The 12,399-nt window shown below is 43.5% G+C and overlaps 1 protein-coding gene across 1 annotated transcript in view; it reads left to right on the plus strand.

Annotated features, from left to right (window-relative positions):
* The window catches only part of Fam120b (family with sequence similarity 120B), a 76,490-nt gene that overhangs the window by 31,104 nt on the left and 32,987 nt on the right, over nt 1-12,399 (plus strand). The window contains exons 4-5 of the mRNA XM_010628925.2: nt 5,748-5,852; nt 11,326-11,498. Coding sequence (XP_010627227.1) covers nt 5,748-5,852; nt 11,326-11,498 — 278 coding nt within the window. The remainder of the gene's footprint in view (nt 1-5,747; nt 5,853-11,325; nt 11,499-12,399) is intronic.

The following is a 12,399-nucleotide window of genomic DNA, read 5'->3' on the forward strand; positions in this document are numbered from 1 at the left end:
TTTTCCCCAAATTGTGGGTTGTCTGTTCACATGGTTGGTGCTGGAAAAATTGTATTTCAACTTGCCAAAGACTAAAACTAGACCTATATCTTTCATCATACACTAAACTAAAATAGAAATGAACTAAAGATCTAAATATTAAAACTGAAACACTAAGCTGGCCAGAAGAGAGGTTAGGTAGAACTCTTGAAGACATTTGTGTAGGAAAAGATTTTACGAACAAAATCTGAGTCACACGTGAACCAGCACAAAGAATTAACAAGTGGGATCTCTTCCTATTAAAAAGCTTCTGCACAGCAAGAGAGACCACCAACAGCGTAAAGAGTTGAAATGTGTTTTTATCTTTTACCCTGACTCCCTGGAGGGCCTCGCTCTGTCTGACTGCCTACCCTAACTTAGCTGTCTATGACAGCTGCACTAGAGTTGTGGTGGTTATAGATGGTATTTACCTTTCCAGCCTTTCCAACCTTTGTGTGCTACATTTGGTCCTCCTTAAATAGAAATACAGCCACAAAGGTGAGGTGGGGAACACAAAGTCTGAAGGATTACTGTAGCTCCTGGTTTTTATTTTATTTTATTTTTTAATCCTATTGAGTTTATTGGTACTTTTTAAGTATACAGTACAGTTATAGTCTTCATTGGGATCTTGTACCTTTACATGACAGATCTTGGTTCTCATTTTTTCCCCATACCCTTTCCCTTGCTTCATCCCCTCCGTACTGGTTTTTATTAAAATGCCTCTTTTACCTATACCCCGACCCTCTGAAAATACAGTTTTTATTTCTGTTCATGTTTGTTACCAAGTTCTTTCCTGGAATTTACCAGTTTCAGATAAAATCTCATACAGACAATGAAAAATCAGGTCAGCCTGATTCAGTTTTTATCATTTTGCAGGTAGAAGCTAGGAGTTTCACCTGTGCAAAGGTCTGTATAGCACATAGCTGTCCGTACTGAATTCTAAGCAGTGTCGTTTTAGTTAACAACAACTTCCCAAGGGCGGGAGAGTTGACAGTGTCCTTCCGGGTGAATTTGTAGAACCAGTACAAGTATAGGACATTATGCATTCAGGGACTGTCGAAAGCAACCTTTCCCTCTCTCAAGGAGTGAAATTTAGGCCAAATTGAATGTTTTGTGGTCTGTCTTTCTGTGAGAACAGAGGGTCATTGCTTGCAGGAACTCACAGTTGGGTTGGGTGGCCTGTGCACAAGTAAACCATTTTTGTTTTGTTTTGTTTTTTGTGCTGGGGATTAAACCCAGGGCCTTTGCACTGTGTTCATCCGAGGCCTTTTTAAATTTTATTTTGAGACAAGGTTTCACTAAGTTGCTGAATTGCCTAGTTTGGGCTCAAATTTGTGATTTTCCTGTCTCATATTCCCAGAGCACTGGAATTACAGGCATGAACATCACACCAAGTTATGTCAGCATTTTAGCAGCCAGCCAAAGCACTGAGGTTGGGGAAGTGTCATCTTTGAGGACTAGTTTCTGAAGGAGGCATACAGAGATAGTAGCCAGCCAAGTGTAGGTGAGGAGAGGTAGTTTTGAACCAGAGGAACTCCAAAGCCAGGCATGCAGGCCAGGAGGGCACTGTGAGTTGAAAGATCTGTGGGCCTGCAGTGTGGCTGAAGCATGGTGTATTCTTAGTGAGGTCCCCAGACCAGAAGCATCCCATTGCCTGGGCATGGCTTAGAGATAAGAGCCCCAGCACAAACCAGGAATCAGGACTGCTGGAAGTGGGCCCTGATCCATCCCTCCACACGGCCTCTGGGGATGCCCACAGCCTGCCGTGACAACTCCTGGGGCAGAGACAAGCAGCGGGCAGGCAGACCTGTGTTCATATTTGAGGGCCTTGGGTCACTTTTGATAGATCTTAACTAGGAAGCAGCCTGGATTTCATTTTATAAAAACTAAAGAGAGGACGAGGGATTTAGCTCAGTGATTCCACTGCCTGCCTTGCAAGCGCGAGGTCCTGAGTTCAATTGCTGGTACAAGAAAACCCAAAAAACAAAATAACTAAAGGGAGCTGGGTATGGTGGTACATATCTGTAATCTCAGCACTCAGGAGTCTGAGGCAGAAGGATCACTACAAGTTTGAGACCAGCCTGGGCTACATAGCAAGTCTCCAAAAAAGCACATAAAACTAAAGAACAAGAAGCCTCCCTGCTGTACATTGGAGACTGGCTTGGCTGGGAGTGTGAGAGTAGACAAGGATTGAGCAGGGGTCTGTTCCAACTGGTCTGGGCAGAGACAGCCTTGCGGTCACTGCATTGCCAGTGTGGAGGACAGGCTCTGGTAGGGTGCAGAGCATTCTTCTTCCAGGCCTGAGCATCTGAAGAGACAAAGGAAAGAGCATAGCCAAAAGCCGTGGGACTTGGAAGCCCTTCATTGAGGTAGGGAGCAGGATAGGCAAAAGGTTTGTGAAGTGAAGAGGGTCAGTTCAGCTTTGGTCTTGTTAGCACTAAGACACCTGTGGGAAGAGTATGGCACAGAAATTGGGTGGAGTCCTGGAGACTGGCTCATACCAGTGCTCTGCTGACTAGACATAGTAGTGTTTCCCTCTCTAGGCCATCTTCTCCTTCTGTAATACACATCTGTAGGTAGTAAGGATTCCATAAGGAAGTAGAGGTTATGTATCTGCTCATGGTGACCAGGGAGTGCCACTGGTGCTCTGTTCTGTGGTGTAGGTATCCAGAGCTAATGAGGACTGGTCTAGAGACACAGGTATGGGATGTGCACCAGGGCAGGGCTGGTGTTTAGAGACTGGCAAGAAAAGATCATCTCTGCAAAGGAAAGGAGACCAGGTAGGGAGGAGCCCAAGAGGGACATGGACACTCACAGGCAGAGGCCAGAGAGACTCCATAGCACCCATTGGGTTTTAAAGTCAGGAGGCCGTGGCTGGTGCTGGCATCGCCATCCTGGTAGAATAGTGTGAGCTGAAGGAGTAAGCAAGGAAAAAGCTGTTGGAGTTGAAACAGGATCAAAGCAGTAGCTGCAGAGAGGTGTGCAGTGTGGGGCGCTGGAGCCTAGAGGAGCCAAGGTAAGAGGCGCAGGACACAGGAGAAAAGCCAGTAGTTACAGAGAGGTCTCTGAGGATGGGACCCCATGGGGACAGGCAACAGGTCAGTTCCACTACAGGATGGAAAATGGTAGCTGCAGCAATTGATGGCTCCAAGACAGACTGGGTGAGACTGTTGACAAAAGTCTTCCTTTCACATTGGCTTTGTTGAGTGAGGTAAAAGACCTAAGTTCAGTTGAACTTTTTATCATAATCATCCAGCATACTGAAATACCTTTGTTCTTAGTTATTGCTACCAGCTTTTTGAGTAATCTCAGTACTGATAATGGTTTAAGATAGTAAGCTCCAGACCAGAAAGGACTCTCATATCCCAGCAGTTTTCTCATAGCATTTCAGCAAGCAGGGTGAGGCATCCTGGGACCTGTTGAATCATTTGCAGTGTTGCCCTCATTGGATTGAATGATCCCCCTCACCTTGAGGTAGGGAGAGGCTGTTGATGATTGTGTGTTACAGTTTAGATCTACAGTGCCCCCGGAAGTCTCCCATGTTCAGATGCAGGGCTTTTGGAAGGAGATTGGCTCATGGGGTGCTGTATTCATTGTGGATTAACTCACTGATGAGTTCCTAGCTCAGTGTGCTGTGAGGGGGTGGGGGCCCCCTCAGATCAGGAAGGTCGCTGGAGCATGACCTCGGTTCTTGTCCACATCTCTTTCCCCCGCTTTCCTGCACCCTGGAGTGAAGAGCTTTCCTCTGCCATGTCCTTTCACTGTCACCTCGTTGGATCTGTGAAGTACCCAAGGCTGAGATAGGAACCTGTCTCACCTTTTTAATGACTTACCAGTTCAGTTATTTAAATACAGGATGACCAAAAATTGCATATTTTAAATTAATTTTTATGAGACTATAACAGGAAATATAAAAATGACAATTTTATCAAATTTATTCTTTTATAATTTTTTTGTGTACAGTACATCTTAAGATATTCAGTACACGACACAGCATTACAATCTAGACAGTAGTAACTAGTCTTTTTCCAAATTCTTTTTGCATTATTGTCTTTCTTTGAACAACACACTTTACACTATTGTGTTAGCCTTTCCTTTTTTTTCTGTGGGTGGCGTAATTTCAATAAAATATCTGACTACTAAACATAATGGTGATGACGTGGATGATGGACGTCCTGCAGGTTGGTGTTTTGCTGTCCTGTATTTTTCTATTATTTGTTCTTCTAGGCCTAATCTAAGTTGTAAATGATTTTTTGAGCCCTCTTGTTTTGAATAAATAACAAGTGAGTTCCATATTGTTTCGTCCAGAAGGTGCATAAATATTTTAATTTTTTCCTTGCTTTTTGATTACAGTATAGCTTGTTAGATGACAGTCAACTCTGTCAACACCCCCGTAGAATTGTTATAATCACTAACTGCTATTGGAATTTTTCCGGTTTGTTTCTTCTTTCAAGTTCTATCATCTCTGTATTATGAATAGTTGATAATAAAGAGACATCTTTTTTGTCTTTCCATTTCATAACAGACTTTTCCTCTCTGGTACGCTAACATCTCTCCCTTTTTCAGTTTTTACTTTTGCAGATCTTTTGGCACTTCCTTCCTATTCAGTCTCAGTGCCTCAACCAGTCTGTTTCGTACTGTAAAAGAATATCACTGAGTTCTGGAGAAGTATAAAAATTATATCTAATGTACTTAGGATAAGAGTTTATCAATTGTAGTACAAAATTATAGATTATTTCTCACAAACATAATTAAATATCAATTAGTAAATAAAATCAACATCAATCAATAACATCAATAATAAACATCAATTAATAAAAGAAAATAACCAGAATTTACTGGATTTCACTAGATACAAATACCAAAAGAGAATACAATGCTCTAAATAAGAAAGGATGCAAAAAATAGTCAGTATAAAACAAATAACCAGACATATGAGTGTATTGTGTGTAAACAGATTAGTGGAAGTGATAGGTTAATTGATTAAAATAAATTGGCAGGTTTGCTGGCTGAAATCATGGAAAAGGGGGCTGGGGATTTAGTTCAGTGGTTCTGCTGCCTGCCTTGCAAGCACAAGGGTCCAAGTTCGATCCTCGGTACCAAAAAATGAAAAAAAAAAAGAAATCATGGAGAAGGAATTTTCTGGGTGTGGGAGCAGGGCACATTTAAAGGGCTGTCATCCAGATGGCTGACCGGGATGTGTGTTCCTGCTGTCTGTCAGGTTACAGTGCAAGCTGTCCGCATGTGTTTAAAGTTGAGATTATCTTGCCCTCCAGTGTTGCTGCCAGAGGATGGAGGAAGCACAATTTACAGGTGAAAGGAACCGGTCCAGAGCCCCAATTTACACTATTGCAAAAGGGCCTTTAGGAATTATCTTTTCTTAAATGAAGGAAAAAGGCTTGTCTTAGAAGCTGTAGTTTTTCTTAAAAGTATAATTTTAAAATTTGAATTTGCTTGTCTCCCTTCTGTGTACTTTTCGTTTCTTCTGTCCTACCTCACCTCCCCATCATTTCTGCCTTAGAGCCAGCTCACCTGGACTGAGTCATTTTAAACCCTGAGTCAGTGACCGCTGAAAGATACTTATTTATATCAGGTACTTTGTCCCAGTGACCGGAAAGGAAGAAGACAACATGTCATGCCCAGCCTTTCCAGGAAAAGATACACTTGAGAAGCTGACAAGTGCTCGTGGGCCAGGAACTTTCACCTACTGACGTGCTATCTTTCCTCAGATGGTGCCAGTGCCACCTACCCAGTGGTCAAGGAGTGGTTCGTGTACCCTGGAAACCCGCTGAGGCACCCAGACCTCGTCAGGCCTCTGCAGATGACCATCCCAGGTAGAGCAGCCTCCATGTGCTCATTGTAAGACGAACCTTAGGCATGAAGCAAGTCAGGTAGTTTTGTGTTTTTTTCACCCTAAGAATATACAATGAAAATAATTTTAAAATAACTTCAAAACACAGCTGTTAAAGTACTTATTTCCATATAAAAAGCACATAGTGCTGTGGCTTACCCTCTAGCTTGTCTTCATGTACTCACTTTTGTTTATGGTTGTAAAAATGGGACATGGTTTTATGTCCCCAGCATGCCACCCCACCCTACCCCACCCCCACAAGGTGGAGACCTCCAGTTGGGTTTTTTAAGGCAGTGACTCCTTGCTTGGCCTCGGGGCTCCATTCCTCTTTAAAAGACACATAGCATACACCTGTAATCCCACCACCAATCGGGAGGCTGAGGCAGGAGGATCACTGTAAGTTTGAGGCCAGCCTCAGCTACATAATGACTTCAAAGCCACCCTGAACTGCATAGTGAGACCCTGTCTCAAAAAAAACAAAGAAAAAAGCCCCATAATGGGCTGTCTTCATCAGGACTGTTAGCAGATTACATAGTCGGGTTTGAAGCTGAAATTGTAGGTGCGGCTGGGGCTGGTGAGCAGAGTGCTTGCTAGCAGTGGGCCTCACTTGCCCACACAGGCTTCGAATGTGAGGAGGGCTTCTGCAGTTGCTCATCTCCCACAGCGCGGCTGAGGCTGAGTATGTATGCAAGTGAGAGAGCTGTGAGGCTGAGTATATGAGAATGTGCACACATGTGTGAGTGAATGAGGCTGCGCATTGCTAAATGACAGCGAAAGTGTGTGTCTGTGGGTGAGAGATTGTGAAAAGTGAGTGTGAGAATGCATTTGCACATGTACTTGTGTGAATGTGTGTGCCTGTTACAATGAGTTGAGTGTGTGAGCATGAGTGCATGTGTATGAATATGTATCTGAATGTGTGGATGTCTGTCTGTGTCTGAGTGTGAGTGAGTGTCCCAGTGCATGTGATTGTGATTATGCATGCACGTGTGTAGAGGCAAGCATGAGTGTGCACATACGTGTGTGTGTGTATATATATGTACATGTGTGTGAATGAGTGAGAATGTGCATGTATGTGACTATGTCTTTGTGTGTATATAGTTCTCTTCCACACTAACTTTGTTAGTCTGCCTTTCAACTGTAGTTAAAAAGTTTCCTTTAAACTGGAATTACTAAATTCCTTCTCATTTGGTAGTCTCAGCCAGCATAGGTTTTCATACCCTGCCCATTTTTCTTAAGAGAGAGCTTACTTTAGAAGAGAACTAATCCAAATGTTGCTTCAAAAACATTCTCATGCTACCTCGGTGAGGATAACTGGAGATTTGTCAACTGAGAAGTAAATCTCTGTATTGCACAAGGAGCTGACATTTCATTACATTTAGGAAAAGAAAAAAAAAAACTACACCTCGGCCTTTCTGCAGGGTGAGCAGAGGACTTGTGCCCTGGGGAAAGTTCCACTTGAAATGTCAGGAGATGGGAACTTTGAGGTATGACATCTTCTGTTAGGGACAAGCATCTGGAGGAAACTGAGGTGCTTCATCTCTTCTGTTGATACATACCAATTTCTCTTGACAAAAAATTGAATTTGAGGTGAAAATTCTCTGTTATGAAGATGAATGAGGGTGCAATTTCTCACTCGTGGTTTTCTGTAATCTATTACATCATTAGGCCTCCTGGAAGGGACAGTTTCTTATCAGCAAGTTCCTCTTTTTTGTCTGTGTCCTTCTTAGCCTCTCTAAGGATTTTAAGTGGTATTCAGACTCTCTGTACATCAGAATCTCCGGCCCCAAGTGTTAAAACACAATTGTGCCTCCCATCCCCATAGTTTCTAATCAAGGATTATGGGATGGGGCCAAGGTTTTGTATTTCTAAGTTTCCAAATGATATGGTGGCGATTAGTCTAATAAAAGACATGGGGACAAGAAAAATAGAACTGTTGGTTTTATCAATTGTTTACCAGCTTCTTTGTTTACAAAGATGTCATAGCCTCTGTAGGCTACGAGCCAAAAGAGTCAGTCTGCCTTTCCACTGCAGTTAAAGTCTCCCTGCAGTTCTGGGTTTTCTGCTAGTCTCTAAGTGGCCATACTGCAGACCTGGGTTTTGAAATGGTACCATTTTCCACTGCAGTGAATGTCACCACCTTCTTTTTGCCACAAATCCAGTCTTATGCCTCCTCAGCCTCTCTTTAATCTGTTGGAGATGTCTGCTACTTCCCATCTGCCCTCTTCCCATTTCCTGTTTGACATCTCTCCAGTCAGTCCCCCCTGTATCCGGAGTCCCCTTTGAAAGCACAGACCTGATTGTAACATTCCTTTGGACTCGCCCTCAGTTATTCCTGTTACTCTTTGGATAAAGACCTTCGCAGTTGATTTTCCCTTCCCCAAATATCCCCCTTCATCTTAGCCAGGTCCTCTCTTCAGCCTTAGCTTATCTCTCTTCTTCATGGTACGCCTTCAACATAGTTTTATTGGTGTGATCATCTGGCTCATTCCCCTGTGTTCCTCTAGACTGAGCTCTCTGAAGGCTACCAAAGTCTCCTTCATTCCCACGTGTGTCTTTAGCACCAGCCATGGGTCATGCACTGGTAGTTCTCAGAAGCAGAGGTTGCATGGATGATTGACTGGTGGGTGGACAGGAGGGAGGAAGACAGGAGGTTTGCATCACATGACAACTGCTCCCTGTCTCCTTTCAGTCCCAGAAGAATCTTTCATCCAGCAGAGCCAGCCCCTTATGTGCCTGTTTCTCTACAAAACCCTCTCAGGGCCTCTGCCCCCATTTGTTCATTATTCCCTTTGCCTGTCAGTATTCCCCTAGTAAACCTTTGCATTCTTGAATTGTTATTTGTTTCTGTGACTTTCTCCTGCAGAACCTCCCAGGGTGGCAGCTGTTCATCTTCCACAGGGCCATTCAGGTGGGGAAGGCACCTGGAGTGGTGAAATCAGTCCCTGCAAGTAGAGTGAGAGGCATCATGAGGTTTTAGCCTTTATAGAAACTTCTGAAACAAGAGGTGAAAAAGAATCTGTTAAGCAGTGCCTAAGTTTGTGTGTCTTTCTCTCCTGTCTTTTGTTGTTAGGCAGATGCTTGAAAATCTAAGGCCATCTTTGTCCCTGGAGAAGACGAATACACAGGGCCATGAGTCAGCACCATTACTCTTCATTGCCAGTTCTTTCTGCTGTACAGCCCTGACCCTAAACATGCCCCATGAGTCTCCATTTTTGTATTACATCTCTGTGTGTAAACCAATGAAACCCAGGCGATGTTTTCCCATTCATCCCTGTGTTTTGATGAGACCCGGCCTCTTAACTGTATTTGCAATGCTTTAGACAGACTGATAAAGGAGGAGAAGCTGTGTTCCAAACTATGGTAGTATCTGGGTGGGAGGCTATAGATTATTTTGTTTTATGCTTTTGTGTTTTAAAAAATTTTTTTTACAGTGTGTCTTTTCCAATCCAGAAAAGGTTAAATACTTTATATATTTGAAATAACTATGGTAATGGAAGATTTATTACTTCCCTTAGATCAGAGGTTAGCAGACATTGTTTTTAAAAGTAATATTTTAGTAAATATGTATGTCAGGCTCTGCAGGTCTTATGGTTTCCGTTACTTTGTCTTTAAAATGTGGAAGGAACCACAAGGAATACGGACACAAATGAGTACAGCAGCATTTCAGTAAAGCTTTATAAGCCTTGAAATTGGGATTTTGTGTTCTTCTCTTGTATTAGGAAATATTTCCTTTCATCCCTAATGATTTAAAATTGTGTAGATGACTAAAATAGGCAGCTGGTTAAGCTTTGGCTCCCAGGAGCAGGTCCCTGTATTAGCCTGTGATTTCCCCTGGAGTGTGTTTCTGACATGTACATGCTGCTGCCTGTGATTACCTTGGAACACTATCCATATCTTAAGTATTAGTCCCACAGAGGTCTTAGTTGTGGTTAGCATTTTATTTCTCTCCAGAATAAATAGTGAGAAGGCTTGTCTTATGGAGGAACACTTTGGTCTTTTCAGAAGGGCAAGTAACTTGCTGAGTTGTTTTCACTTTGAAGTTAGGAAATGCACCACTGAGAATAGAGAGTGACATTATGAGAAACAAAAGGAGAAAGTGAAAGAACTTTTTTCTGAGCTTTTAGATTCTGTTGCCATTTGGTCATCAGGGCTTGCTTTGGTGAAATGCAGGACTGTCCCTGTGCTCTGGTGTGTGCTGCGCAGCCAGTGGCCCTGACAGGCAGCTGCCCCTGCCGGGGTCACGGAAGGTGTTACTGACCTAGGTCTCATTCTGGCATTTTCTTGTTGCTCAGAGGCTAACCACCAGTGTCCACTCAGTGCCCTATCCAGAGTCTCCTGTGATTTTTGCTGATTTAAGTAAGCTTTAAGGATTTCTCTCGATTTTACTAACTTAAATGTATATATAAAACACTAAGAAGGACTTTCCTTTTGTCAAATACTGTGGTTTTAGGGAAGTGATTTTGGAGTTGTTAAAATGTAGACTCCTTAAGAGCACAGCACTCTAAATCAGAAGATTCACAAAGATTCCAGGAAAATGCAACTAACTCAGTTTCTGGCTGTTTTGTACACAAAAGTCTAAAAAACGCTGATATGGAGGAAGGGGTGAATGGACTGCATTTCCAACACAACAGCCCTTTGTTTTGTTGATGTGTGTGTGTGTGTGTGTGTGTGTGTGTGTGTGTCCATGTCCGTGTGTCTGTCCCCATCTGTCCGTGTTCTCCCTGGTACTGAGAACACAGGGCCTTTTAACTGAGCTATAATCCCCAGCCATCTAAAATTTTTTTTTATTTTGAGACAGGATCTCACTAAGTCTGTAAGTTGCCCTGGCTAAGCTTGAACTTGGGATCCTCCTGCCTTAGTCTCCCAGAGTGCGGGGATTGCAGGCATGTGCTCCCATGCCTGGCTGCATTCTGATCACCTGGACTGGCACACTGACATCTCTTCTGGGATGTGTTCCTAACAGTAGAGAGCAAAACATGGATAGAAGCAAAAGCTTCTGGTTTTTCTCAAAATGTAACTATTAAAAAGAAGAGCTGGATATGGTGGTATTCACTTGTAATCCCAGCTACTCAGGAGGCTGCGGATGGGGGAATCACGAGTTCTAGATCAGCTTGGGCAATACAGTAAGACCCTCATCTCCAAGAAGCAAAGAGCTAGGCCATGGGTATAGTGGTAGAGCACTTGCCTAGTACGCTTGAGGCCCTGGATTCTCTCCCCAGCCTCACAAAGAAGAAGACAGATTTTCAGTGAGATGTGCATGCTGACCCTTTAGAGTTCTTTTTTCTTTTAAACTGGGAAGTTTTTTTTTTCATGTTTGCATTTTGGTTTAAGCTTTGAGCCCCTCATGTATTAGGAAGGGAAGAGATTAGTGTTCTGTTTATTGTTTCCTAGAAGCATGTTATAACTCTGTTGTGCAGAGAATAACAATAAATGAACCTCTCTTTCCTTTTTAACAGGAGGAACACCTAGTTTGAAAATCCTGTGGATGAACGAGGAGCCGGCCGTGCAAGCGCAGCGCCTGGATATACTCCTGTCCTGTTTCAGTCTCTCCTCTTCGAGGGAAGAGCTGCAGGCTGTGGAGAGCCCACTAAGGGCTCTGTGCTGCCTGTTGATCTACCTCTTCATCCAGGTGACGCTGAGCTTGCTGTTCTTGTGGCTACAAATGTTCTTTGCTTCTGGCCCCTTCTTTCCTGGGATGCCGTGGGTAGAGAAGCAGGCTGGTCTCCAGCTCATCTCTGGCCAGCATCTATTCCATTGAGTCATTCAGGATATTCCAGAAATGAGGTCCTGGTGTGAAATGTGGCTGGCAGCCGCATCTGCTCATATCTGAGGCTTTGGGCATTGTGCAGGTGCAGGACCTGCCTTGCTTTGGCTGAGCTTCCTCAGGCTCTTGCGTGTGCCACCTCATCCTTCTGTAATGTTAAGGGCAGTTTTCGCTCCCAGGGTCTCAGGAACTGATGAGAAGCATCTGGCGGCAGTCCTGGCTTAGTAGCTCTGACCCTCTAGGTAGATCACTTTTGCTACCTTCATCAGAACCTGCTTCCTGAGTGCCAAAACCCATCTTGCAATCTGAAAATGAGATAATAATGACAGCCAGCTCTGAGGTTACTTGGCAGCCATGTTCTGGAACATGTGCAGTGTTGTGCAGAGGTGCTCATTGAAGTATCTGATCTTGTCCTGGTTACTCCTCTTCCTGCCCTGCTGAGCCTGTGTGCCCAGGCCACACTCAGACTGTGCAGTAGGATTCCTTCATTTTTGGATCATTCAGCAAGTTGATCTGTTCCTTCCTCATTAGTTTTACATTTTGTTTATAGAAGAAAATCATAAGGGTCAATTAAAAGATTTGTCTTGATGGTTTCCGACATCCTAATAATGTCTTCACCTTAGTGAAAGACCCCTTTCTTTGCTCGTTGCTTCACACTCTGCTGTATTGTCTTAAGACAGGTTTGTTTCACTGTTGTTGCATGTCTTCTGCAGCCTGTTGAGATTTTCTCACCAGTCCACTAGACCCTTCCAAGCCTTCCATCACC

Source organism: Fukomys damarensis, unplaced genomic scaffold (assembly GCF_012274545.1).
Source record: "Fukomys damarensis isolate Sample0158 unplaced genomic scaffold, DMR_v1.0_HiC HiC_scaffold_14, whole genome shotgun sequence".
NCBI lineage: Eukaryota > Metazoa > Chordata > Mammalia > Rodentia > Bathyergidae > Fukomys > Fukomys damarensis.